Here is a 26635-nt window from a genome sequence, read left to right as displayed (position 1 = left end):
GAATGGAATGCAGCTGGTGTGTGACCTTCCAGGACCAGGCCTGGGATCCGGTGATCCAGTGATCCAGTGATCCAGGGGTTCCCCAGCCTGCTCCTGGAGGGCCGTTGCTCTGCTCCTCAGGTGCTGCTGAAGAGCCTGCGAAGACCCCCTGCAGCAGACCCGTCTCATGACGAACGTGGGCCGGGGTTATTAATAAGTCTCAGCCCCCGAACCAAGGTCTGAGCTTCACAGAGCAGCTTTCCATCCTGGAGCGTGGAATGTAATTGGAGAGCCTGATGCATCGTCATTCCCTCTCTCTGTCTCTTCATTAAAGCCGACTGGAGCTGCCAGCCTGACATGGGCAGGTCTTCCATCGGTCCTCCCTGGGGCACCGCTCTCCAGAGAGCAGTGGAGGGGTCCACAGGCAGGCCAGAGGAGCCGGGGGGTAAGTGTTGGTACTGTAGACTTGAATGCAGAAACCTTTTTTTTTTAATTGGTAAAAATGACACATCAAACTGGGAATGAAGAGCTGTAGTCCTGAGGTTCAGGACACTGGTGTCCCAGCCGTGGTCCTGGGCAGAGTGAGAATCCAGTCGCCTGGGCTGTGGCAGATCTTCAGTCATTCACAAAAGAGAAGAATGATCTTGGTGAATAAACCCGCCTGGGCCGATATACAAGAGTGTGGCTGAGACCAGGAGTGGAGACCATCGACAAGGTGAGTATACTACCACTAGATGGCGCAAAACGAGTTCCAGTCCTGCAGTCCTGCGGGATTGTTATCCCATCAGATGAAGTCTACAGATTGATTTTAGAGACTCAGAAATAGCACTTGTTCTGGAATCGCTTATCAAAATTAATATCATGTAGTCCCAAATTAGTTAGTTTTTTTAGATCATGATCTGTGACTCTACGGTTAAAAGATTCAAATGTAACAATAATTTCCTGTCCCCTTGAATTCGGGAGTTTATTTTCCCAGTCGCACTCCAACGAATGACCTTTGATCTTCAATTTTGAAGGGGTCACCTTACCAACAAAAATCCAAATCCTGTAAAAATGTAAACCACATCAGCACAAATTATTAAACTGGGATCGATTTTTCTTGCAATGCATTTTTGCGAAAATTGTTCAGTTTTTGTGAAACAAAGTCGAGACGCACGAAACGGAAAACTCATTTTCATGTAAGTCATTCTTTAACATTTTAAATCAAGAAAATTATTTTGCTTGTACGTTTGAACGACTGCTATGCCACAGTACTAACCAAAAGACAACTGTTAGTTTATTTTAGTTCAGACAAGCTCTCTTTTGTTTAAATCTGATACAGTTGGCTCATGGCCCGCACATTAATTCTACGTGTGGATGCTCTGAAGTGCTTATTGAAAATCAAAGCGCTGACCCTCTAATGCGATCAATGCGCCCACTAAACGCTTCTCAACAGATTTTTTTCCGAAAAACTGAAAGCTGGTTGTCTTTTTTTTTTCAGAAGCTGCAAGTAAAAACACGGCAAAAAAAAATAGCAACAAAACCACCCTAAAGCTAAAGAGGAAATATACAAGCTTCATTGCACCTCAAGTGTTCAGTTGCTATGCAGCAATAGCCTTCTCGCAAAGAACTTTGACTTTATTGTTTACAAATTATTTTTTATGCAGGAACATGGCAATTCTTTGGGGAAGCAAAGTACTTCGATCGAGGAAACATTCACCATACGTTTCTTACTGGAGGGGGAAAGCGCGGTGCTTTGGCAATCTATATGATGAAATCGTGGGCTGCAGTGTAAAAGCCCTGTAAGTCACGCGTTTTGTTCGCAAAGCAGTTTCCCGGCCTGCGCATTGAGCAGCACTCCATCCCAGCGCTCTTAAGCGCCCTGTCTCAATGAGCGAACAGTTTCTTGGCAGCCTGTGTGGGTAATTCTTCCTGGGCTTTTGTCGGGCCTGCTTTTTACACCGGTTAGCACCAGGTCGCCTGGCTTCCTGTAGTTCGCCTCTGCGACTTCTGTCCTGCGCAGTCCCGCAACTGCAGACGGTCACCTCAGCCGCCGGTTGAAAATGCCAGTTCGCTTCTGTAAACAGGGAATTGCATGAAAATGAAAAGGCAGCTTATATCGCCTACATTTTCTCTCACTTTTCTTTTCCTGCATCCTGCATGTCCGAATGGATGTACTCTGTTTTGATTCTGCGCTGTATGATTGCTGCACTGTTTGTACTGGTAATCTCTGTTCGTTATTACAAACAAGTGCAAGTGACAGAGGAGTCCACCTGCAAGGCACCGTGTTACACTTCAGTAGTTCATTGATCTATTCTATTACAGGGATTGTGGACACCACTCCTTTAACTATAACAGCAAGCATTTCGGCTGTCTCCTCCAATTTCATATTCCATGTTTTCATAGATCGTCCCTGAAACTCCTGAGTGCAGTCTCATCATCTCTCATGATTACTTTCACTAATACAGCACCATTCACATCAGACGACTGAGACTGACATCCTATTCGTTATTATACAGAAAAGCAGAGACATTAACACATTTCTTCTTTACCCTTAAATGTTACTGTACTTTACATCTCTACTTTACATCTCAACAATTTTCGTTTGTGTCCTGTTTTTGCAGAGCCGGAATGTGCTTGCATCAGTTGGAACCTGTGATCTTTCTGTCATGTATTCACCCTGCAAGAATAGTGCCAGAGAGGAAAGGGGTCTTGTAGACAGATGGTAAACTGATTTACTTCATTTCACATGGACTTTTTGAACAATGATAAAAAAAATGTATACCCTAAAACCTAAATGTGAGCTAGCCATTTCAAGGTTATGCCTATTTCTGAAGCTGTATGAAAGTGTTTTTCCATGTAAGACTTGTCTTACGATGTCGACAAAGAGCAACGTACAGTATATATATAAGAGAACCAGATGACTTATGCAAAGTCTTTCAATAGTACAAATAATCATAATCAAAACAAAATTCAAATGTATGCAAACTGACAGAATGATATATGCTCAGGACTGCTTCTGCATTTGTGCTGTTCCTTTCTACCGTATTGTATAATGTTATTTTAGAAAAATATAACTTACTGGAGCCTGAGTTTTTTAAAATGCATTCTGCTGAGAAACGTGCACATTGCGGTCTTACGAAGTCGGGGTAAGGGTAACCCATTCTGCTGCGCTGGGCCCAGTTGTTCCTGTGATATATTGGTTTTCTGCTTCTTCCCTTTTGTCATCACACACTGCAGCCAGTGTTCAATGTAGCCTCTTGGCTAACAAAGCCACTCCTCTTTTCAGTGCTGCTTTAACAGGATAAGTCTAAGCAGGGCACTCCATTGTGCACTGGGCAGTGTTAGCGAGAGAGAAAAGCCTTGTAACAACTTCACGACTTGACTTCCTAAACTACGTGTCAAGCTCCATTAGATGGAAAAGAAGGCACTAAGCTGTCTGCTCCTGGCATTGCAGGCTTTCCATTTTTAGAATATTATGATTAAAATATGAACTCCCTCCACTCACTACTTCTCAGGCAGCCTTTCAGAGACTCATCTATTATACACAGCTGTGTTTTATTTTAGCGTGTGTCTGAGTGACTGGAGAGACAGAGAAGTGGTGGGGAGCAGAGGTCAGAGACAACATGTTCAGGCAAGGAAGTGTATTTATTTCTTTAATGGACATAAAAATGCACATGCAAATCAGCCGCCAAACAGAGGGGGTTGCTTTCTCCTGATTTTAGGCTTCACTCGGTAATTAATTCTGGCTTTCTTAACTAAAATTCTTTTTTTTGCGTGAAATATCTTAAAACCGGCAATTCTGGGCCACTACATAAATGTTAACTAGAAAGTCACCATTTAAAATATGGCTGGGGAATCACTTGCTTTGAGTTTTTACCCTTTTCAAGATGTTCCCAACGCCTGCACGTGTCCGTGTGAAAGCTGCTGCAGAACCTTGCTCCCCCGCTGTGTGTGCATGTATTGCAGTGTGTGTCTACATGTGGCTCTGTCAGCATGGCCGGCAGGACTGGGGGTTCTGGGAGAGGAGAATACCCACAGTTCTACCAGGTGTGACACTGAGAATCAAGCTCCTTCAGTTTAGGGGTCACAATAGCCTCACGACGCCCCACCCAAGCCAGCAGTTTAGACTCCTCTGTGTTTGGGTGCCATGTCCCAGCCTCTTTCATTACAGGACAGAAACAGACAAGCCTCCCTTGTTGTGTCAGGTGTCAGATTACTTTCCTGTATGCCTTTGTCCTCAGTTTGCAAAACAGACGTTTGTGTGCTTTACTCGCACCTGTCTGACTGTGTTCTGGAGAGACTTTTTTCCCAATTTTAAAGCTAAAGAGGACCCATAAGAGCTGTTTGCAGTTTAATCCACTAATCCACACACTTCAATTATTAAATTATTAGAAATGATTATTAGATTATACTAATAGCTAAGAGCTAAGAGTTATCAAATACATTTGTACTGCTTTTTTTATTTGCTTAAAAGTTTCTGTTTATTCACTAGAAAATGTGATTATAAGCCATCTAAATCAATTTCTTTTACAGTTAGCTACCCAATACAGTGTCCAGTTACTGTACATGGAAATGGAACTCCACTGCAGGCTTAATGACTACACTTTTATAGCAATGCAGTTTTTTGGTGGAGGTGGGAATTTCTTTTTGGATAAGAGAATTTTAAGACCTTACTTGCAGAAAAATGTGCATTAAAAGTTAAATCGGAGTGCATTTGTAACTAGACAGTGGCACTTGTGTAGATTACTTGTCTTTTTCATGTAAGTATGTTCTTTAATAATAGACACCTTGTCGCCTGTGTCCTTCAGCTTGAAGTTCTATCCTCTGTGCTAGCACTCAATTAATGAAAAACTGTTGTGAAATAAAGGGAAAACATGCAAGGATTCTTTAATGCAGGAAAGTTTGAAGGAGAAAGTCAAGAAAAGCAAAACCATATTCTTCACCTCATGACATATTTTCACAGCATGAGATCCAGTAAAGTTCTCTTACCTGCCACTAGGTTCCTCTCATCTAGCCTTGCTTCATTAAAATGGGTTTACTTGAGGCCTGTCCCTTGAACAGGTTGCCAAGAAGTGCCCACAATGTTACAATTCCATGTGGCTTTACTGAGCTCTCAGGGGGTTAGGCAGATCTGTGGTGACTGAAGGCCTACTCTGTTTAGGAAGCACTGATTAGCAGTTTAATTAAAAGCAGGCTGTGCAGCACATTTCCTTAAGCTGCTATAATAATTCTGGGCTTAATCTCCCCAAACAATTTACTAATTTACAAAGAGCCTGTTTTTTTCTGCTTTAATGCCTCTTCCATGTTCTCTCTGACCTCTTTGAAAGAAAGTGGAACAAATATGAGACAATATGGTGTAAAGCTGAAAGCCTTGTAAATGGATGGTTTCAAGGCTGTGTTTTTTCTTCTAGGTGGACAAAGTTTCATTGGCTAGCAAATCAAACATATACCAAGCACATACTGGACCTGTTTTGTATGTGAAGCTACAAGTAAAAGAAGTGTGCACCGTTCAAGATATAACGTTCTTACATAAAACCCAGCTCTCTGCTGTTCATCTGGGAAAAATCATAAATAAAATAAGAGTAGCTTCTACAAAACTTTTTTTTATCAAAGTGGCATTCAGGACATAATGATAAATGAAATGTTTCTGAAACTTTTCTGCAGTTCTTAGTATAACCAAGAACTACAGGTGTGGAGGGGTTAACCTCCTGTGTACAGACACCTGCCCACCCGCTCCCCTCTGCCTCCTCTTGGCTCGGCTGTTTCCCCAGCCCCCCCCCCTTGGACCCTGTGCCATCGCTGGAGTTCGAGCCCCATCAGGACAGACAGTGAAGCGACTGGGGTAACAGTTTGAAGTCGGCTTCCTGCGTGTGCTGCACTGCAGTCCTCGCCCGGGGTCAGCGCACGTTGTCGTGCTGCAGGATGACTCCTGGGTCACGGAAGCCTTTTAGAATTGGCAGGTATTGATCCGGACGGCGTGGCGGTTGTGGCACTGGTCAGCATTGTTGCCTCGCCTTGCCTGGGAAAAAGGGAATGTGTGTGAGTGTGCCTGTGTCCCCTGTGACGGACTGGTGTCCCATCCAAGGTGTACCCTGCCTTGTGCCCATGGCTTGCTGGGATAGACTGTGGCTTCCCTGTGACCCTGCATTGCATGAAAGAGTTAGAAAATCAATGGGTGGCCTCAATCTCATTTGCAGAAGTGCTATGTTATGACTCTCTTATGGCCGACATTGCAGTAAAGGTCAAGAACAGCCTTCTGTTCTCAGAGGGCCTGTTCATGCAGGATCACATCAGTGATCAAGACCCAAAATCTGGATGTGTAAGCAAAAGATTTAATGCAATTATGTAGCTGATGGCTCACAGGAGACCCAAAACAGAAAAACCATTTCTTTCAGAAAATCCCTGGTCTTCACAGCCCTAAGATGACCATGATATTTTTATAGAATGTTTCCCTTTAAGAACATATTTCCTCACAGCAGGAGGCCCTGCCTACAGCTGTACACTGCTGTCATTCTGCCTCCTAGCTTGAATCCATTCTGATCTAAACGCTATCCACTAAAACAGCGGTAGTCTCCTGTGATACTTGCCCTATTCAGATGGTTATTTTTAAGTACAATTGTCTGTATGCTTTAGTTGGTCCCAGTCGTTATTGATTTGTCGTGGTATATAATAACTGAAGGACGGATCCTGTCGGTTCACACATACAACTGGGCTGTCGTTCACTCATCCAGCAGGACAACTAATTTACGAAATGCGCAGGCATAATTAAGATAACTCGTAAAACTAGTTCAGCAGAGTGCTCAGTTCTATCACGTCTGCATTGTTAAACTTTCACTTCTGCGCGCCACTTAAAAAAAAACGCAGTTTTGGGGGTGTTTTGTTTTGGGGTTGTTTTTTTTTTGGTCAATTAATTGAGGCCTTTCTGACTAATTGCGGATCAGTACATTCAAAAGCAGCACGGCCTCGGGTCGGGACGCGAACGTCGGCGAAGAGCCGGAGCCCTCGGGTTACACCAGCCGCGCACACACGGGGTGGGACTGGCCCGGTGGAGCCGCCGGCGGCGGGCGTGCCGCAGGTGTATCGGCGCATCAGCGCGCCCGCCGCCCGAGTGTTTAGCATTCCGGCCCCGAGCGGCGGCCCAGGGCGGCGCATGCGCCTGCTATTGAGCGTGCATCAATGCGCTAGAGCAGCCCCAGAGAGAGATCCGAGGGCAGCCTTTTAAATGGTCGCGGAAATGGATGGAGCTGATCGGAAAAGAAGCCACTGCACCAAGCCGGACTCCACGGCGAGGGAGACGATGGTGAAAGATGGCAACAGCAAGCGCGACCCCATCCCGGAGAGAGTGACGCTTAAAAAAGAAATTGGGTTACTGAGCGCCTGTGCCATCATTATAGGTGAGAGTTTTGACAGCTTCACGGCGCTTTGAAAAAGTGATCGAGCAGCCCGTGAAAACTTAAAAATGTTGCTCGTCTTTCAGCGGAGTGCATGCTTAAACGTTTTGCGTTATGCTGGTAAAAGTGTCGTTTAACCGAATCCGTTAGACTTCAGGGAGTGACAGTACTTACATGTTGTTCTTGGAGCAATTATACAGTACGTGGAGCGTGCTGTAATCTCGCTCTCAGCAGGTTTCGCTCCATAGGGTGAAATTCCCAACTTTAAGAACTGCGTTTCAGAAGTTAAAAGATGGTGCAGAGAGATTTCTTCTACACTGCTGTTCAAGAAACGACGCTACGACGTATTCAAAGAGCTAACAACTGCTGTGGTTCTTTAATCGGGATTTTTTTTGCTAGTTACAGGTAACGGGGGGATTGGTGTTGCACGCTGGCAGGTCAGTCCCAGTCGGCGGTCTGCTCAGCGCATCAGTATTCTGTAGCACAGTGTCCTTCTGCGCGTTCCGGCAGTGTGTGGCCTTTTAGTCAAAAGCAGTCTTCATGTCGATAAGGTCCCACCTCGACCTTCGACCGCAGAGGTGAATAAGCTAGTGGCAGCGGTTCGAACCCCATTGAACCCCTGCGGTCCGAGCGAGACTGTAGAAAAGACGGGGGAGAGAAAATCGCTCTCTTTCTCAGGAATTGCAGTGACGTTTAGGAAAAGCACAAACTGCGCAGAAGGCGATAAAAGTACTTTTACCTAGAATTGTAAACCTTCATGAAAAGAACGTAATGGTTTGTCTAGAAACGGCCGTTGTGTGTTTTATTTACACGAATGAATATCTGGGACAAAGGTTGATGTTCTCCATTATTTCTCGACTCGAATTATTAAACAATGTAGCTCTAAGAAGTTTAGTGGCGATTAGCTGCCTCGCATCTCTCGGGTGCCCTCGAGGTTTCTCTGCGTGTTGGGGGTGCTCCAGTCTCCCCCTCTTCCCAAAGACAGGCTGGCCAGGTTAACTGGGGTCTCACGCACCCTGTGTGTGTGTGTGCCCTGTGACACTGGCTTCCTTTCCAGAGTATAATGAAGAGGCTCCTGGCGCCGCAATCCTCACCAGGAATAAGCAGCTTTCTGATAATGGGTGGATAATGAGGTTGATGGGATATTAATGGCACCTGTAGCAGATCTACTGTACACACAGTACGTGTAAAAGACCCGTACTGTACTACACAAGGTTCTGCTTAGCACCGGCTGGAAGCAGTTAACAGTTCAACCTGACTGGCGCGGTCACACAGTATGTTGGTTTTTCAGAGATTTCCACAAATTTGTGTCCTTTCGCGGACACCCACTGGCAACTGATGCACTTGTGACTCAGAGCACGCAGGGTGCCCCCACAAATTAAAAAGATGCTAAATGTTGTTGGAAGCCTGAGTGCCTTTATAACAACCTTTAAAAAAATGTGACATTATATTACAGAGGAGAGACTGATTTTCTTTGAAAAGCTGTGAACATAACGGCTTCTAAAGACCCATAGCCACTCTTCATATTCAAGACTTGACAGCAGCTTCTGGCAAAGCAGTTAGACTGAACAGTGTTTTCAGGAAGTCAGCAGAGTGTATCTGCTCTGCAATGAACATCAAGGGAGAAATCCTAATTATTGATAATGAGATCTTTGAATGCAGTGACTGTGAATAGAACATAGGGTGTGCTTTCTAGGCTAGATGCCTGCAGCCATTGTCCTGAAAAGTCACAGGGTTTTCTGGTTTTTGTTCTAGCTGAGCTCTGAAAAACATAATTGGATCAATCAGTTGCTTAATTAGGAGGAGTTTGTGTTTCCGGATCTCAGCTCCGTTGAGCATTTACAGCTGGCTGCAGGACCTGCAGGACCATGGTTGGACTGTAGATCCTGTTCTAGGTCATCAGCTGAAACAAGTAGCTTTCATTAATGGCTTTTAGGTGCTATTGCACTGATTTAAGGAACAGGGAAAATGTACAAATGACCACTGCTGAACATGTGCTTGCTCCTCTTTTCCTCTCTTGCTCCTCTTCTATGGTGCTGTCTATTACTCTTGATTTTTTGTTTTTACAAAGTACTTGGAGACTCCTTAAACCACTGATGTTTAACAATAGATCAATGTTGACATATCATCTAGGTACCAGTTCGTTTCCAATTGCGTGAGTTCACAGACCAAAACTTACCAGAGGTGACAGCAGCCTAGAATGGAAGGGTGATTGTGCAGGTGGCAGTGATATACTGTGGGAAGGACTTAGGAGGGTTTCTTCATGATGAAGGGCATAAGATGCATCCTTTTTAAGGGTGAGGTCTCTGATTCAAAGAGAGTCCTGTTTACACCAGAAGCATCCACAACTGCAAAGTGCACAAGTAAAACAGATACGTAAGACCCTCCTCTCTTACACAGAGCGCCCTCTGTGTAAGAGGTCTCAGGTGGTGCAAATTCTATCAAGCTACATTCCCGGGGTCTTGTACACTCTGCAAGAACATTTCTAAGTGATGATTGTCTTTAGATTCCATTTTCTCTATTTTTAATGCTTAAATTCAAGCTTTGCTGATATTAAGCTATTTTATAACATTTAAGGAATGTATAACACAGGTCTGACCTTACCCATCCATTCCTATGCCATTGTTACAGCCACACATATTTACTGCTCCTCCCTTTACATCAGTAAACCTCCTCCTACACAGCAGAGCATGTCATTGGTGCAGACTGTCACAGTCACACATTGCAATCCTTGTATACTAAAAGTTACACTCATTAATTCTCAAGAATCACATTTTCTAAAATCCTCAGATTGAATTGATTTGAGAATTAAAATAATTTGAGAAAGTACAGTAGATGGGTCTGTAAGTAACTGAATCACATTTTCTGCACAATTCAGTTGAAGGTCTAGTTGCCAGCCATTTGCTCTTCTTCTACAGTGCTCTCAATCTCTCTGGATTTTTTTTTTGTTTTTACAAAGTACTTGAAGACTCCTTTGCGTGAAAAGGCAAAGTAAAAATCAGACTTTGTATACTAGACAAAACAGGATCAACCATGGTAGTGTTTCGTGTCAAGACATCCCAGAGTTTACATCTGCAACATCTGCATGCTTCAAGTCAGCATTTTCTGTTTGATATCCTTTATTCTAATTTCAGTGGAGTTCAGTGTTTTGGTATCTCCTCTGTTTCTTTTTGTTTTTGAAGATATAAGATAAAGCATGAAGCATACTGGCACTCTCATTTCAGTTCCAGCTTAAGAGCACGACTTTCAGCGTAAATTATTTAGCAGCCTGCTTATGTAAGAACAGCCTGTGCTTCTCTAATGTGCAGCACTGCCAAGACTCAGGCTAGGGGTGGATCCTTCAGTTCAGTTTTCGTGGCTAAAATAAGACAGACGCTGCAGGGCCGAGGCAGAGGTTTAATTGGCTGTCATTAATTAAGGTGAATAACGCAGGAACCAGCAGGAGCAATGTCAAAAGAGAAACATTCCCTCCTCTCACATATTACTGCCTTTACTTGCTTTCTTAATGGTGCAAGTGGGCATTTCTTCCAAAACCAACCCCAGAGGCGAACCACACAATTACACAAGAAGGACCTGGCTTGTTCTTCACGGATGTTCACCGTAACATACACGATTTTATTAGGCAGAGGCAGCATTATTTCCTTCAGTAGCTTCAACAGGTAGCTTAAAAGGGTGCAATTTAAGACTGGTGGTAATTTAGACGAAATAAGTTGATAATGTACTCAGCTCAGTCATTTCCCTTCAGGACCAGAACCGGCTTGAGAGATTGAATATTATAGATGGTACGATAGGACTCTCTCAGCGGTGCTGGGTGCTTTATAATGAAAATGCGTTTTGCGAAATCTAATTGCTGATGTGCTGTTTTTTGATTGTGGCCCACAGGTAACATCATTGGTTCTGGAATTTTCATCTCCCCGAAAGGAGTTCTGGAGCACTCGGGCTCCGTAGGGCTGGCTCTCATCATGTGGGTGCTCGGAGGAGGGATCGCGTTTCTGGGTTCCCTGTGCTACGCGGAACTAGGAGTAACAATTCCCAAATCAGGAGGTGACTACTCTTACGTGACAGAAATATTCGGAGGCCTAGTAGGGTAAGTGTTGTATGTGTTTCTACCTGCGTAATCTGTACTTTGTGCTTGAAATATATACTGCAAAATGAAGAAATGGTTGAGGGAATGCTATAAGTAAAGATGGAACACATACAGGGTATAAATGTTTTTTTGTAATAAAAAGTAATGGCTTTATTCTTGATCTAGTTGTGAAATAAGTATGTGGTAATAGCAGGCTGCTATCTTTAATGATCAATGACCCAGTGATCTCTGATCTACTGTATGATCCAGTGCTCTTCATCAGTTAGTCAGTACACAAGCCTAAAGGTTAATCTGTCTGGAGCTTATCACCAGTTTTGTAGGACTGAGAGTGAATACGTGCTCCTTAGATTGATGCATCGCAGTGTTAACATCTGGAAATGCTGGTGCTTCTTTTCTTTGTACAGCTGTGTGAAGTTACGCAGCTGGGGTTTGCTCCAGGGTTCATCAATAATGTAAAATGCCAAAACAAACTTCACAACAAAGGACATGAGAGATGCTGCAAAAATGTGGCAAAATCTGATGTGGTCAAATGTGGTCATCTCACTGTCTTCATGCACCAAATTCTACAACCAGTTTAATCTTCAAACTAGACCCTCTTTTCTCTATAAAACCAATCCATTCCATTTATTCTGTTTACTTATCTCAGGATGACTAAATCCTTCCTAAGTACACATGTTCAAGAATACAAGTATTCAAAATGCTCAAAGGTATCAACAAAGTCAACCCATTTGCCTTCATTAGTGAGACATGAACCAGGGTAACAGGCAGAAGCTCCCTGCAAGTCCATTTAAAATAGAAAACAGGAGGCATACCTTTACACAACAGGTAGCAGGAGCATGCTGCCCTTTGCGTTCAGCTACTTAGCCATGTCGTTGAAGCCAATACATTGGCTTCTTTCAAGAAACAGCCAGATGAGATCCTTGGATCAATTGACTGCTCATTATCAAACAAGCTTGAAGGGCCTAATGGCCTGCTCTCGACTGTAGTGTATATACACTACAGTGCTATAATTGACGGGCAACAGGGGTTGTGGGTGGTTGGTGTTCCCCTGGTTAGACTACCAAAACATTGCTCCCATTCTCCTGTTCTTTCCTGTTTGATCAGGAAGTTAAAGAGTCTGTCTCTCTCTCCAGGTTTCTGCTGCTGTGGAGTGCAGTGCTGATAATGTACCCCACCACCCTAGCAGTCATAGCTCTCACGTTCTCCAGCTATGTCCTGCAGCCTGTCTTCCCTGACTGCCTTCCTCCTTACACCGCCACCAGAGCCCTGTCCACCACCTGCCTCTGTGAGTAGTGTTGTTCCAGACCCTGTGCTGCTCCTCCCGGCATCGCACTCAGGGAGTTGCTTCAAGTGCTGGATCATAGGCATTGGACTTGCTGGGACCACTCTTGGGTTTTCTGTACTTTTTTAAAAAAAGAACCTACAGGGTGGTGATCACAGTTATTCTTAGTGTTGCAAATTGAAATGTAAATACAATCTTGAAAGATGTGGTGCCTTATAACACAACCAAAAGAAATGCGTATTGCAGAAACATCCTTCAAGATTACTTGATACACAGGCCTAATAATTGCCCTGTTGCCAGGGGGCTGCTCCTCGGCCAAGGAGCTCAAACTCTACCTTAATATACATTAAACACAATGAAAAGCACCTAGTCCTTGGACCTTGTTATTCTTCCTGATCTCCAGGCTGTCGTTTTCATTACCTGGAAGATTGTAGAAAGAAGACGAGGAAAACCGAAGAAGTGCAGGGAGGATTAGTGGGACTTGAGGTTTTACCTTGTGCACCTTTTGCTGTTGTGTTGTGTTACCTTGAGAATTTAACCAAGCTGTGGTTGTGCTGCTCACCTGGCTTGAAAGCTTGTCTTGTGTTTACTCTGCCCAGTTCCTGCCACATGAGCGCCTCTGTGAAGATGTGTCCCCCAGTAGGAAAGCTGTGATTTCAGGTCATGTTGCCGGTCCTGGACCCTCCTACTGCCGGCTAAAGGACAGCTCTTCTTGCTCCTTTTTGTTACCTTTTAGCACAGGGGTCATGAGCAATGGGTGCACAGGGCGACAGGTGAGGCTTTGCCGGTGGGCCTCTCCCGCCCCTTGGCACACCTCGGAGCCCTGGACCTGATCTTGCCCAGCCTCGGTGATCAGCTTGCCACAGTTCTGCCCTCACCCAGGGCTGCCTTCGTTGTCCTGCTCTCCACGCCGCTCCCTGGCAGTGGCACTGAAGCTGACGCCATGCATCAGCTGACCCAGCCTCACCAGCTGTTTGAACAGAAGGCTCTGCTCCCATCATTCCTCCTGAGGCCCAGTCTCCTGTCGCCCCTCTATTGAATGAAGACTGGCGACGCTCTGCAGGAGAGTTCTGGGGGGCAGTTGTCTGTGGTGATTGACCGAAATGAACCGGCCCTCCCTCCACTCAGCTCTCTAGGGTGACGGGTTTGGCCCCTGAACTTTCCTTGGCACTGGGCTTGTTGCCGACTATGGTTGCTACCATGCTGATTGCTGAAGCACCATCTGTGATGCATTCTTGTCAGGTTTCCAACAGCGGTGTCTGGACCGTACTTGGGATGCCCTCCACTGCCTCATTACAGTGGTCCTGCAACTTCCTGCAGTCTCTCCTGAATGAGAGCTGGTTGCCTTCCATCTTGAAGTTGTGCCAGCCTGCAATGTGCCATGTTTCTGCAACCCATGTGGGGTAATCGGTTTCATAATGAGTTACACAAAAAGAAACAACTAGTTCTAACCAAAACTGCATTTTAAATAACTCATGGGTTGAAGCAGTGAATTGAGATCCCTCGTTTTCAGGACGTCCTGTCAGCTTAAGCCCCTGTTTAACCACTGCAAGTGGAAAGCTGTAATTTACTTCTGCTTTTTTATTGCAGTGAGCCCTAAGTTACTCTTCTTGGTACAAAATCGACCCTAAAAGTAAACTTCGGGAGTCAAGAGGCAAAGATATTCACCTAAACCTGGATGAAGAGAGCAGGACACCTTTGTCTCTTCCCTGTCCTTGGAGTCACGAAGTCAAAGGCAGCCCTAATGACCAGGCTTCACCAAAGCATCGCTGTCGCCATGCCGACTGGCTGCCCCGTGATCACGTGACTTCCTCTGGCCTTAACCTACCTGTAAATTCTCCAGTTCACTCATTGTAACGGGCATTGTGCCTGCACTGAAATAATCCCGCCCCTTGTTCTAAGCAGGGCTGAACAGGTCTTACAAGTGAAATTACAACGAGGCTACCATGGCATTTCGATGTGTACATGGTACTTTAATTCTGGAAACAATTGCAGCAATTGGATTCACTTTTTCTGGGAGCTGCTCGGGCTGCTGGAAAACCCAGCGCCTGTGAGCGGGAGCGCACAGCGCCTCAAAGACGGGCTTGTTTTCTTTTTCTTGTTTTGTGGCATCGGAAGCTGTTTATAGTTTTTTTTTTCACACAGCTCCCTTTCTGTGGGAGTGTAGCAACTGCAGCCCACAGGGAGGTGACAGTGATGGACGAGGTGGAAAAATCCAGCCCTCCGCCTCAGACTCCGACATGCCGGCGCCCATCGGCACAGCGTGTCCTGGAGACTGGAGCCTGCCTTCCTGTGGAAGAGCTGGGGACAGTCGCTCAGTGATGTGGATACATTGACTGGGGACAGGGGGCGCGGGTGGTTAATGTTCCCCCTGGTTGGACTACTGAAACATCGCTCCCCTTGCATAAAAAACAACAAACCCCATTGTAATAATTTACAACTGGAGTATTGTATGTATGTATGTGAACATGAATATAGAAACAGTGCACATACTGTGTATGCATGTACCTAGGCAAGAGTGTATAGCTGTGCGTATGTCTCTTGTGACACATGTTCCTCTGTCATAGTGGGAGCAGGGTTAGCATTGCTGCCTTGCAGTGCTGTCCCTAGTTTTAGTTCAGGACCTGGGGCGTTATCCACATGCTTGCAGGGGGTTTCTTCCACATTCCAAAAACATACTGCGAGGTTAACTGGCTTCTGGGAAAATTGTGTGATTGATTGTGTGTGTCTGTGAGAGCCCTGCGATGGACTGGTGTCCCATCAACAGCGTACCTTGCCTTGAGCCCGTTGCTTGCTGGGATAGGCCCCTGCTCCCCTGTGACCCTGAATTGGATGATGCTGTTAGAAAAGGGGTGGATGTACTGTATGAAACTTGAGCTTTTGTTATAAATGCATCAGGAATACAAAACCTATTAATGTGAAGTAAAAAATTCACCATTAAGCAAGGATTGTGGTACTAAATAACGCTTGAAAGTGCCTTCCCTTCTTGTGTATGGCTGTCAATTCATCTTCTGCGCTCACCCAGTAAATCAGATTAGTAGGGCACTAAATACTGTAGAACTCTGTCCCCTGTTGTTGGAGGCTGGATCACTTCCATATTTATTTTTTGGCTGTAAGGCTTAAGTTGGATACTCTCTCTGTCCCTAGTGTTCCTGACCTGGGTGAACTGCTCCAGTGTGCGCTGGGCTACTAGGATCCAGGACATCTTCACTGTGGGCAAGCTGCTGGCTCTGGGCCTCATCATCACAGTAGGTCTGGTGCAGATCTGTAAAGGTGAGCTTCAGGCCCATCCTGGGCTTAACCCCTTTCATGGTCCATCGTGTTGATTAAAGACTATAATTCAGTTCTTAGCCTATTATACCAGGTGTTCAAGAACAGGATAGTGGTTTCCTCTTGTTTGAAACCACTCCTCCCATCTAGCTCTTTTGTAGTTACTAGTTAGTTGATCCAAGGAACTCATCCAGCGGTTTCTTGAGTGAAGCCAAAGTATCAGCCTTTCAATCTGTCAGTCTTGGGCAGTCCCAGCACGCATTTGCTTTCTCTTCAGAGGAAGCTGCAAAAATCTTTAGATATTTTTTTTCACCATCTATATACACATGCAGTTCCAGAATTAATAGGTTATCTATCAGACTTGAAGATTATTTTTATGTCTAGTAAAAACTGGCACTGACAGGGTTTCAGCATTATAACTACAAACATTGTTGGAGTTTTCTGAAAACGGTCAATGGTGTGGACAGGGCACAGCACAGGGTGCGATGTTAGAAAATCAAGAAGCACACAATGTAACAAATTATGAATCAATAAAAAGACCTCATTCACCTTTTGAAACTGAACTGGAAAATCCCTGTGAATAAGGAGGAATGTGAACACTCTGTCTCAGAATGAAGTTCCTTGTATCCCCGAGTTTCACTTTTTTTATATAAACTAAAAAGCAAATCATTTTAGGGTATGTCAGTGTTATAATGACTATAAGTTACCATAATGATCTAAAAAATGATAGGTTAATTTATTTTACTCTGAACTGTAAAGTCCTACAGTTTGTGTTGAAAAATTGGCTGTTTTGTAGTGGCACAGAGAAAATACCCCTTACAGTTATACTTTCCAGCGTATTCTTCTCCAATCTGAAAGAATATTTACAAATTCTCTGTTAGCAAGTTTGCAGGGAAAACATTATTTAATTTTGGTCTATCTTTCATTTTGTTTTTTTGGCATTTTCATATTTTTATTGGAATCTGTTTTTGCTTCTGCAATAAAAAATACAGTCATTTTAAAACCCAAGTATGCACTGCCACTCGAAGTTTGCACCACCACTTCCTAGCAGGTTCTTGAAAATCAGCAGCTTGTTTTTGTTTCGTAATGTGCTCTAAATCTGGGGTCCCCAAGCTTGGCGGAAGTATTCAAGCCCGTGTAATGAGAGCCATTACAGCCTCAGACAGCCTCTCTGCAAGAGCCATTGTACAGCAGCAGAATGTGTTGGCTCCCACCCAGAATTCCGTGCCAGGGTCATCTTTAGGGTCATGCACAGGACTTGGGCACCTATTGTCTTTCCTGCCTTTGACTGGTCACTGAAGACCACCTACGATAGAGCCCTCCTGACACTACAAGAAGAAATCCCTATCTTTTGGTTCTGTATTTCTTTTTGTTTTGGGATTTGGCAATCATGACTGATCATATATCCAGTCCACCTGAGGAAATCCTAGAAGTGTGCGTTGTGCAGTCAGTGTGCCTTGCCACATGGCTCTGGGCGTTACACACTGACCCGCTGTGAGCATGTGGTAGGAGAGAAAGGGAAGTGAGGACCATGCATGAGGTCTTGCTGCAGTGTTACGGTACTCAAAGGCACCTGTCATGAACAAGTCAGTCCTTTTCTGAGTTGATCCTCTGCAAATTGGTGCAAAAATTGGGTATCCGTATTCCATTCGATATAACAACATCTGCCCAGACTGGGTTTAAGACACGTTTTAAATACTGCCGTGCCACTTCCGAAAGCATGCACGTGATAAATGGGAAAAACCCTGCCCAGCACAGGAGCGCATGCTGTCTGGCAAATGGAGAAACTCTTATTCTTCTTTGTTGCACAAAGGGCACTACGACAGCCTTACGCCACAGGCAGCGTTTGACTTCTGGAAGACCCCTTCGGTCGGACAGGTGGCGCTGGCCTTCCTGCAGGCCTCCTTCGCCTTCAGCGGCTGGAACTTCCTCAACTACGTGACGGAGGAGGTCGTGGAGCCGCGGCGGTGAGGTCCTAGTTTCTCCACGCCGCACACTCGGAGTTCAGTCACCTCCAGGCCAGCCCTCACAGCTGGTCACGATGATAGAACTATCAGGAGGCCGATGCGGTTCAAGAATTTGTGCTGATCGGAGGCTTTTATACAATCTTTCTCCGAGCGAGCCGATATCTAGAATGTATCGGTTTAATCTGTCTTCAGGCACTACTTTAAAACAAATTTTAGGATTGTAAACATTCTTCCATTATTGCATGCCATGTACCGAAATGTACAATATATACAGTACATTCCTGTGCATTCTTGGGGGTTTTCTTCAATCAACATTCCAGACTTCAAAATGTAATTTGTGACAGTCCCCAGGAGGCAAGTGAATTATTTTTAATTTCACTTAACAGCTGTTTTTAATAGAACAGATTGTTTTTTTTTTAATTAATCATGAGCTGTGATCAGCCCCCAGACTGTGCGCTCGTGGACAAAGTACTGTATGCTGGTGCAGTTGTTCAGGAGAATAGTCACTGAGGAGAGGTAGCCACCTGGCTCAGCTAGCTCTTTTGGCAAAAGACTAAGGCGGAAGAATTACAGTGTAAGATTCACTGCCCGTGAACAGACATGTCAGAACAAGCAGAATTGTTAGAGATACAGTAGTTTTGCTGCAAGTGATCAGGTACTGCCAAGCAACTACAATAATGTTGTCCATTGTTTTGTTAGGAATCTACCTCGTGCCATTTACATTTCCATCCCATTGGTGACCTTTGTGTACACGTTCACCAACATCGCCTACTTCACCGCCATGTCACCCGAGGAGCTCTTGTCTTCCAATGCAGTAGCTGTTGTAAGTAAGCGGCAGGAGCTTCTCCTATGAGCACATGTGAAGGTATACTGGGGGGGCTTCCCAATGGCTGTTGGTTCAGAAAACTAGCTCATCCAGCTAATCAGACTGGATCATTTCATTAGCTGACTGTGCCCAAGGGAACTGATCCACAACAAGCCACGTCATGCCAAGGTTGAAGGGCTTGAGCCAACCACAGTTTTCCTCAGCAAACCCCAAAAGACAGACCCCCTTGGCTTGCTGCAAAACTGTGGGTGTGCAGTGACATCAGCGTGCGACGTGCCCCCTCCTCCAGCCGGTGGTGACTCTCCTGCACAGCTCTGTGGAGCTAGCAGGGCGTGACACACCGTCCAGGGCTGCAACAGCTTCCTCTCCCCCTCTCCCCCCACCACTGTGGTAAAAGAGTGGTCACAGCAGGCTCTTTCGGTTCAATAAATGTTTTATTTTTTTACTAACCTGCCCATCCAATTTGGAATTTGAGTTTCTGCGTCTCATAACAACCCCAGTAGCCAAACAGAGTGAGCGAGGAAGTGCAGACAGGCTCCTTCTACCTGTCTGCCCGTTAATGTGAATAAAAAATGCATACATTTCAGCATCAGACTACATCACAATGTGACATTACGGGTAGCTGCTGGCTACTCTTGCAAGGTGTTGCATGTGTGGCCATAAACATGCAGTCTCTGAAGTCACATGTAACTGAAGAAAGGCTATTTGAGATTTTGGTGAAATCCGTACTTTGTTTAACAATACTTATTTTAAACACTGCTTCGCCTAAGTTAATTGAACACTCATTAATGCAATTAATGTAACTTCCAACATTGCATTTTGTGTGATAATGGAAACAGATATTATATTATACAGGACATATTGTTGTATTAACTACCAGATTGTATCTGATTTTAATCCTGGATTTTTCTGTGTGCAGACCTTTGGGGAAAAGCTCCTTGGAATGTTTTCCTCCATCATGCCTATCTCCGTGGCTTTGTCTACATTTGGAGGGATTAACGGCTATCTCTTCACTTCATCCAGGTCAGTCTGCATGTATGCATCTGGTTCAGTCACATATTATTATTCACAGCACTCACAGAATATTCCAACACTTGAGGTTCCCTCAGCTATTATTTATTCTACACAAAATAAGTGCATTCTTTATTCTTATTCTTTCTTTCCTCTGACTTATTAGACTTCTGATTTGCAAGTCTGTAAGGCTGTGTCACATGGTATTTGTTCAGTCCTGGAGCCCTGGGTGTAATTCCTGGGATGCTGTCTGTGTGGAGTTTGTATGCTCTCCCCATCTTCATGTGGGTTTCCCTGGGGGCTCTGGTTTCCTCCCACAGTCCAGAGACACACTGGTGGATAATCGGCTTCTGGCTCCCCCACAAACCTGAGTTGGATAAAGCTGTTAAAAAGTGGGTGGATGTCCTTTGTGCTGTAAGTGGGAGAGAATGTGGCCCCATCCGCAGGTGATAAACTCTTCCTGCCTTTTGAATTTTACAAGCTGCTTCTCACACAACTTGACTGATTCTTTCAGGTTATGCTTCTCAGGAGCCCGAGAGGGACACCTGCCCAGTCTGCTCGCCATGATCCACTTCAAGCAGTGCACACCCATCCCCGCTCTCCTGGTCTGCGTAAGACACCACAGCTGCCTGCTTCACCCAGCCTCCCCGCACTTGTGTCTGTGTGAACAGGGACACTTGGAGAATAGATCTGAAAAAAAACACAGATTCCTTTGTTAGACTTACACTCCATTCACCTTTCAAGACAATGATGTACGAAGGCAGAGAGATGATGAACCAGAAAGGCACAAAGACACAGGAACTCGTGTTCACTTCTTTCAGAAATTCCAAAGCAGCACTTTCAGTCCTTTGTTTACTCATCATTAGAAATGTTACTGTGAATGCACGGATGTTTCAGACAGATTAAGTGGACAGATTTTAGGTACTGATTATTTGATATTGATTAAGTTGTTGACCATGTCATGGTCTCAGAACAATTCAGGGAAACCTTTTTTAACTTTCAAATGAACATAAAAAAGCAGTCTAGAGTATGATCAGTAATGTATAGAAGTTATAGGCTTGAGACATCAATGTACGTATCTGCCTCTCTTTAAACTAAAAGAGCAGCAATGCACTGGTGCAGAAGCGTGGCATATATTTACTGATTAATGAGCTACAAACCATTTAGAAACTAGATAAGAACCTGAAATCTTTCTAGCATAACTTAAACCCAATTTCAAGCTGAAAGAAAATTAAAATGACTGAAACCGTTACTGGATTAAAATCCAATTAAAAAAACAACCTGGACATTTCCATCATTTCTAATTAATCCATTAATCAAAATCAGTGCATCATTGTGATTAACTGATCATTCATGACTGCTGAGGATACACTTGAGTGACTCTGGCAGCAGAGTACTAAATCAACACATTAGCGAGAGAGTTGATTGAACACAGGTGATGAAGTGATTTAATCTGTTTAATGTCAAGCCTGATGAAAATCAAGAAAGGAAAAGGGTATCACTTTACTGTATTCACTACACAACATAATAAGGTAACATGCATCAATATCATATATCAAAATAAAATTTAACATACAAATATCAAGACAAATGTTACTGAGCTACATTTGCAATAAGTCCTTGTCAGCTTTCAGGTCTCTCATGGTGTCTTCCTTCACTCTCGCCTGACATGTCCCTACCTGGAGCTCTGCTGTTCGCTTTCAGCTGCAAATCTGTCTCCTTATAAACTATTACAAATAACTGCATATTTATGCTTAATTATTTTATGCTTGCAGTAAATAGGGAGCCAGCAGGATAGCTTTAAAAGTCTGTATAAAAAAAGCACCTTAATGAAGTTTTCAACCCGAACTACAGTTAAACCAAACTCCCAGTGTAATGGAAGTACAACAATGTCTAAGAGCTCAGTTCCCTCCTCTCAAGTAAAGAAGAGTCATTCACTACATTTCTCGTCTTTTCCTGCCAGTGTGCTGCAACCATTGTGATCCTGTGCATTGGAGAGACACAGACACTCATCAACTATGTCTCCTTCATCAACTACCTCTCCTATGGTGTTACCATTGCAGGGCTGCTGTTCTTCCGGTGGAAGAAACCTCAACTCCACAGGCCCATCAAGGTACATGCTTTGACCCTTGATCTTTGACCCTTGATCTGAACTTTGATTGCTAATCTGCTTTAGAGTAGCAAGGCCTGAGAGAAATGACAGCTTTTAAGAAAGCTTTTGGCATGAGAGTATATTTTTAAAAATAATATATTGATCTCTCCTAAAGCTCAATGAAACAGATCAGTGTAATGAAACAGAATGAAAGAAAAAAAAGCTGACTGGTTTGTTTATTTTTGTGCTGGTTTGTTTCTCAATCGTGATGGTGGTAAATGACTTTGAGATTCCAGCAAAAAAAAAATGAAAAGAAAAAGGTATCATTTAAAATGAATCCGGCGATGCAGGAAGAACTGTTGAATGTGGACTAGCAAGAGGGTACTACAAAGCTCTGTGTGCATTTCTGCCTCCATTGGCATCCTATTTCTAACAGAGCTACTCGCAGGCAGTGCTTCACCTCCTCATTGCTGAGCTGTTGTTTCCCCCAGGTGAATCTGATCGTTCCAGTTCTCTACTTGATATTCTGGGCCTTCCTGCTGGTGTTCAGCATGTACTCAGAACCAGTGGTGTGCGGCATCGGGCTGATCATCATTCTGACAGGGGTGCCTGTCTATTTCCTGGGAGTGCACTGGAAAAAGAAGCCAAAGTGTTTAGACAGCTTCATAGGTAAGTCAGCAGAGTCCTGCACAACGGCTCGTTACCTGGCACACTAGGATTGTGTTCCCTATACGGAAAAGCCCAGGTGCACAGACGCCTTCTGCAGATCTTCTCTCTCGCAGCCTTTCCTGATCTGCAGTCTCCTGTTGCAGCTGTGCTTTGGACAGGATGCTGAAATGTTAGCAAACCCCTAACATGTTACCATATTTTGGAACTGTACAGTTGTGTACTTTTCATGATAGTGCTACTGCTACCACAGCTACTGGACAGTGAGGCGACATTTACAATTCTGCACGTGGTTTAAATTTTAATCTGGAGACCTTCGGCTAATTTGGTCCCATCAGTGACACTTCCCAGACTCCCACTTTCTCTGTTTTTGTCATGTTGTGGTAGTTTGTCCTTTATAGGTTTAGACCAGCAATTAGGACTGAAGATAAAAGATTTCAAGTGATCTTGCATTTTAAAAAACAGGTGAAAAGGTTTTAAAGGTTTCAAAACAGGCTTTGTATTATGACACCTATGCTGTTGATATCTTCCTATTGTTTTTAACATTCATAAAAGCTAAGGACTATCCAAATTACACAAATAACTGCGGCCTTGTGTGTGGGGTGATGCTGTGTAATTCAATTTCCTTCCAAAAGACAAACTCTTGTTTAACAGTAGAGGGCAGCAAAACCACAACTACTGTGCATAGGCACTTACTAAAATACTTCTCCCTTGTGAGAGACTACCCTTAAACTACCCTTTAAAAGAGCTTTTATTTATTTCTTCATTAAAAAAAACACTTAACTTGAAAAACAAGAAGAAAGCGCATTTGTTTTGCACACCAATCTTAATACCTGAAGGGATCTCATTTAAATAATGGGAAAATGTGAAAGTGTTTTTGACATGCATAGTGTTCCATTCTTGCTTGAAGCAAAGCCACAATGTCTGATGCAAAATCATGCAATTAACGTGCTGGATAGGTAAAAACAAATTGTAAGGACACAATGTCCAGCTCTCTCTGGCCAATTCACAGAACAACTTTGTCCTTTTTTCTCCTCTCTGCCCTTTAGCCCATTAAAATGTCTCAGCATGGTTTCTTTCCAACCCTCTGCATTGCAGTACCTTGATTATCAATTTAGCAACTTTCACGCTAGAGTATTTTCATTGCACATTACATAAATGATACGTATAAAAATATACAGTTAGCAGAAAAAGAGAAAATTACAAAATAAAAAAAGTACTCAGGCAGCACAGTTCCTGACATACGGTAGCTGGGGTTTCTGAAGTCATTTCTTGGACGATCCAGCTGGCAAAACAGTCACCGAATCCTGAGGATGGGGGTCTCCATTTAACAAAATGTACTATTTGAGAAGTGTTACTTCAGATTAAGATAAATATATTGAATTGTGGTTGGCACAGTGGTTAGCATTGCAGCCTCACAGTGCTTTGGCCCTGGGTTTGATTCCTGGGGTGCTGTCCACATGGAGTTTGGATCTCCCCATGTTCACATGGGTTACCTCTGGGCACCCCGGTTTGCTCCCACAGTGCTCTTGGTTGGTTAATTGGCTTCTGGGAATATTTTCCCTAGGTGAGAGTGGACTCTCCCCGGGATAGACTGGGGTCCCATCCAGGCTGTACCCTGTTTCTTGCCAAGATCAGCTCCAGCTCCCCCGCAACCCTGAATTGGAAGTAATGGTTAGAAAACGAAAGGATGGTTATTCCAAGTCTGCTGATTGTGCCCAGTGCTGTTATGTAGTGTATAGCTCACATTGAAGACATCATCCAGGTGGGGCTGCACACTGGTGGGGTGGAGGGGATCCCCATTACCTGTAAAGCGCTTTGAGTGGAGTGTCCAGAAAAGCACTATGTAAGTGTAAGCAATTACTATTATTAAGACTGGACTTTCCATTACAAAACTAGGCGTACTGAACCAGCTGTTCAAAGCACGGTAGAAATCTCTGTTTGCTTTATGTGCTGGAGAATACAAACGGCTCAGTCACTATTGGACATGGGCTGGCTGACATACTGCAGGGAGTTTGGTGGAGAATTCTGAACTAAGCCAAAGCCATTGTGTCTGTTTTTTTTTTCAGAATCTGCCACGTATGTTGGACAGAAGCTGTGTTTTGTCGTCTTCCCCCAGATCGATCCCATGCAGGATGAGGCAATGCCCAAGTAGACTGATAAAAGTGAAGCATGTGGCATTGTGCCCGGGACATCTGTCGTGATTCTTCAAAGTGTAAACAATGTTTACAGTGGCAAGCCTAGACTCAACACGCTCCATGTCCGATATCCATCTCAAACCAGGGTTTTGGTTCTGCACAACTAAGGGAGACTTATTGGTTTTAAGAAACTGGGCCTCTTGCATATTTTACTGTGTGCACTTGTTTATAAGAAACACCAAGCTAATACCAACAGTACCACACTGTGACATGAACTGCTCTTTTCACTATGGAGCTTGAGGTATTTAATGTTTCTTTTTATCTTTACTATTGAAAATTTTGGCAAGTGGATTTTTAAGGACTCTAAACAGAATATTTGATTTGATTGTGCCTTATTGGAAAAAAGTGAAATAGCATTTTGTCCACAGTATAAATAATTCCTTATTAACAATAATCTTGGCCACACTTTGTCTTTATAAGATTAGATGATGTTCAATACAGTCTTATCATTACTTACCGAATTTTTCCTTCATAGTGTCAGGTCTGTGAGCTCCTATCTGACGCTTCAACATCTAAATCCCTGCTACCTTTACCAACATGCCCTTTCAACAGGATGGATAATGTACGTCACGTTTGCACACTCTTCCTCAAACCCCTGCTAATCTTAACATGGCAAAATGCTAACTCCCAGAAGCCTCTTGCTTTCCTCCTATCATTTAACTGGTGTACTGCATCCACTCCTGCTACACTGTGAGTTGTGCCGATTATCGCAGGCTGGTAATACAAAATATATCTGTTAATGAGAATGAGGAGGAGTTTTCACACACAGAAAACCAGATCTCTCCAGTTTAGGCCTGAAATAAAACCTTCAGCTCATTGATCGACAGTATCCTTCTACTGAATAGGTACAGGGGGTTCTCAGACAAATGGAGTCCCACCCCCAGACAAGTTTGAAACTCTCAGATTGCAAGTGAGACTCCAGTCTCATTCATTTCATCAAAAGCCATTTTTCATGCAGGAGAATTTGCCAGTTTGTAAAAAGAATACATTCCAGTACCACTAATTAAGACGCTATTGTCCTTTTTCTAAAACAACACTCAGTTTCACAATGAACAGTGATCATTTATTCCTAATTTAGGGGAAATCTGAAGTGCCCTGTGTTTTGTGAGAGAAAAATATTTTGTCGTTTGTATGAATGGGTGTTAGAATTGGCAACACTGGGATTTTAATGTGTTACAGCTGGTTGCATAGGACACCTTGGTTTAAATAGCTGAACAGACTTGAGGATGCCTTGGTTTAGATTTAAGTTTGGTAAGATTTAATATAACACCCTTAAAAACTGAAATAACACTTAAGGGAAACCTGAGGTGCCTTCAGGCAGCTACCGTACGATGAAAACAATTCCGTTTTTGCTACATGACATTAAAACAAATAAAAAGTGTTTTTCTTTGTAACAGCAACATTTAAAAAGCATAACCAAATTACCTGCTGTAAGTACTGTGATTTCCTTGAAGAAATTTGAAAATATGTTTTTTGAACAGGGATGTGAGCAAGGAATGGGTTAAACCCCTCTGTTGTCCTAAATGCTGATAAAGTAGTTAGCTAAAGTCCCAAATCCTTGTCTTTCATCTCCAAGTTCATTGACTGCACAGGTAGAGGAACAGGCTCTTCGTGCACCGTCAGCATTTCACAACACCCTCGACTAAATCTGTAACCTTGTTTTAGGACTATGCAGTTTTGAACTCCAAAGTATTGGAGGTATTCTTGAATTGAAGATGTTATACACTGTAAATTATTTGTAAAGCATCAGTTATTACAATGGGTTACATTCTTGGAATGTTAACTTATGCAGTCTACGTTTTGTTTTATAAAGATGAAACTTAACAATATATAGTGTAATAAATTTAATATTGAGGAAAGAATGCCTTGCTCCTTCTTGACCAT

General features: G+C 43.6%; 1 protein-coding gene across 1 annotated transcript; it reads left to right on the top strand.

The window, feature by feature from the left end:
* Window positions 1–7063: 7063 nt before the first annotated feature.
* Window positions 7064–26610, top strand: LOC148816991 (asc-type amino acid transporter 1-like). The gene is made up of 11 exons (XM_088939071.1): window positions 7064–7355; window positions 11235–11439; window positions 12573–12724; window positions 15869–15994; window positions 17805–17958; window positions 18658–18781; window positions 19704–19807; window positions 20310–20406; window positions 21759–21908; window positions 22379–22556; window positions 24623–26610. Exons 1-11 carry the CDS (start codon window positions 7184–7186, stop codon window positions 24706–24708), a joined length of 1548 nt encoding a protein of 515 aa, XP_088795197.1. The 5' UTR covers window positions 7064–7183; the 3' UTR covers window positions 24709–26610.
* Window positions 26611–26635: the final 25 nt, after the last annotated feature.

This window comes from Atractosteus spatula, chromosome 21 (genome assembly GCF_055471065.1).
Source record: "Atractosteus spatula isolate fAtrSpa1 chromosome 21, fAtrSpa1.hap1, whole genome shotgun sequence".
In the NCBI taxonomy this organism is placed as follows: Eukaryota; Metazoa; Chordata; class Actinopteri; order Semionotiformes; family Lepisosteidae; genus Atractosteus; species Atractosteus spatula.
Note: the sequence above shows the minus strand (reverse complement) of the source record. Positions and strands in the feature narration are given on the sequence as shown.

Excerpts from the sequence above, each read along its gene's own strand:
- LOC148816991 (XM_088939071.1), top strand. The coding sequence starts at position 7,184 with ATGGTCGCGGAAATGGATGGAGCTGATCGGAAAAGAAGCCACTGCACC. Across the intron at positions 7,356-11,234 it reads CGCCTGTGCCATCATTATAG|GTAACATCATTGGTTCTGGA; the intron begins GTGAGAGTTTTG and ends TGTGGCCCACAG. Across the intron at positions 12,725-15,868 it reads CCTGTCCACCACCTGCCTCT|TGTTCCTGACCTGGGTGAAC; the intron begins GTGAGTAGTGTT and ends CTCTGTCCCTAG.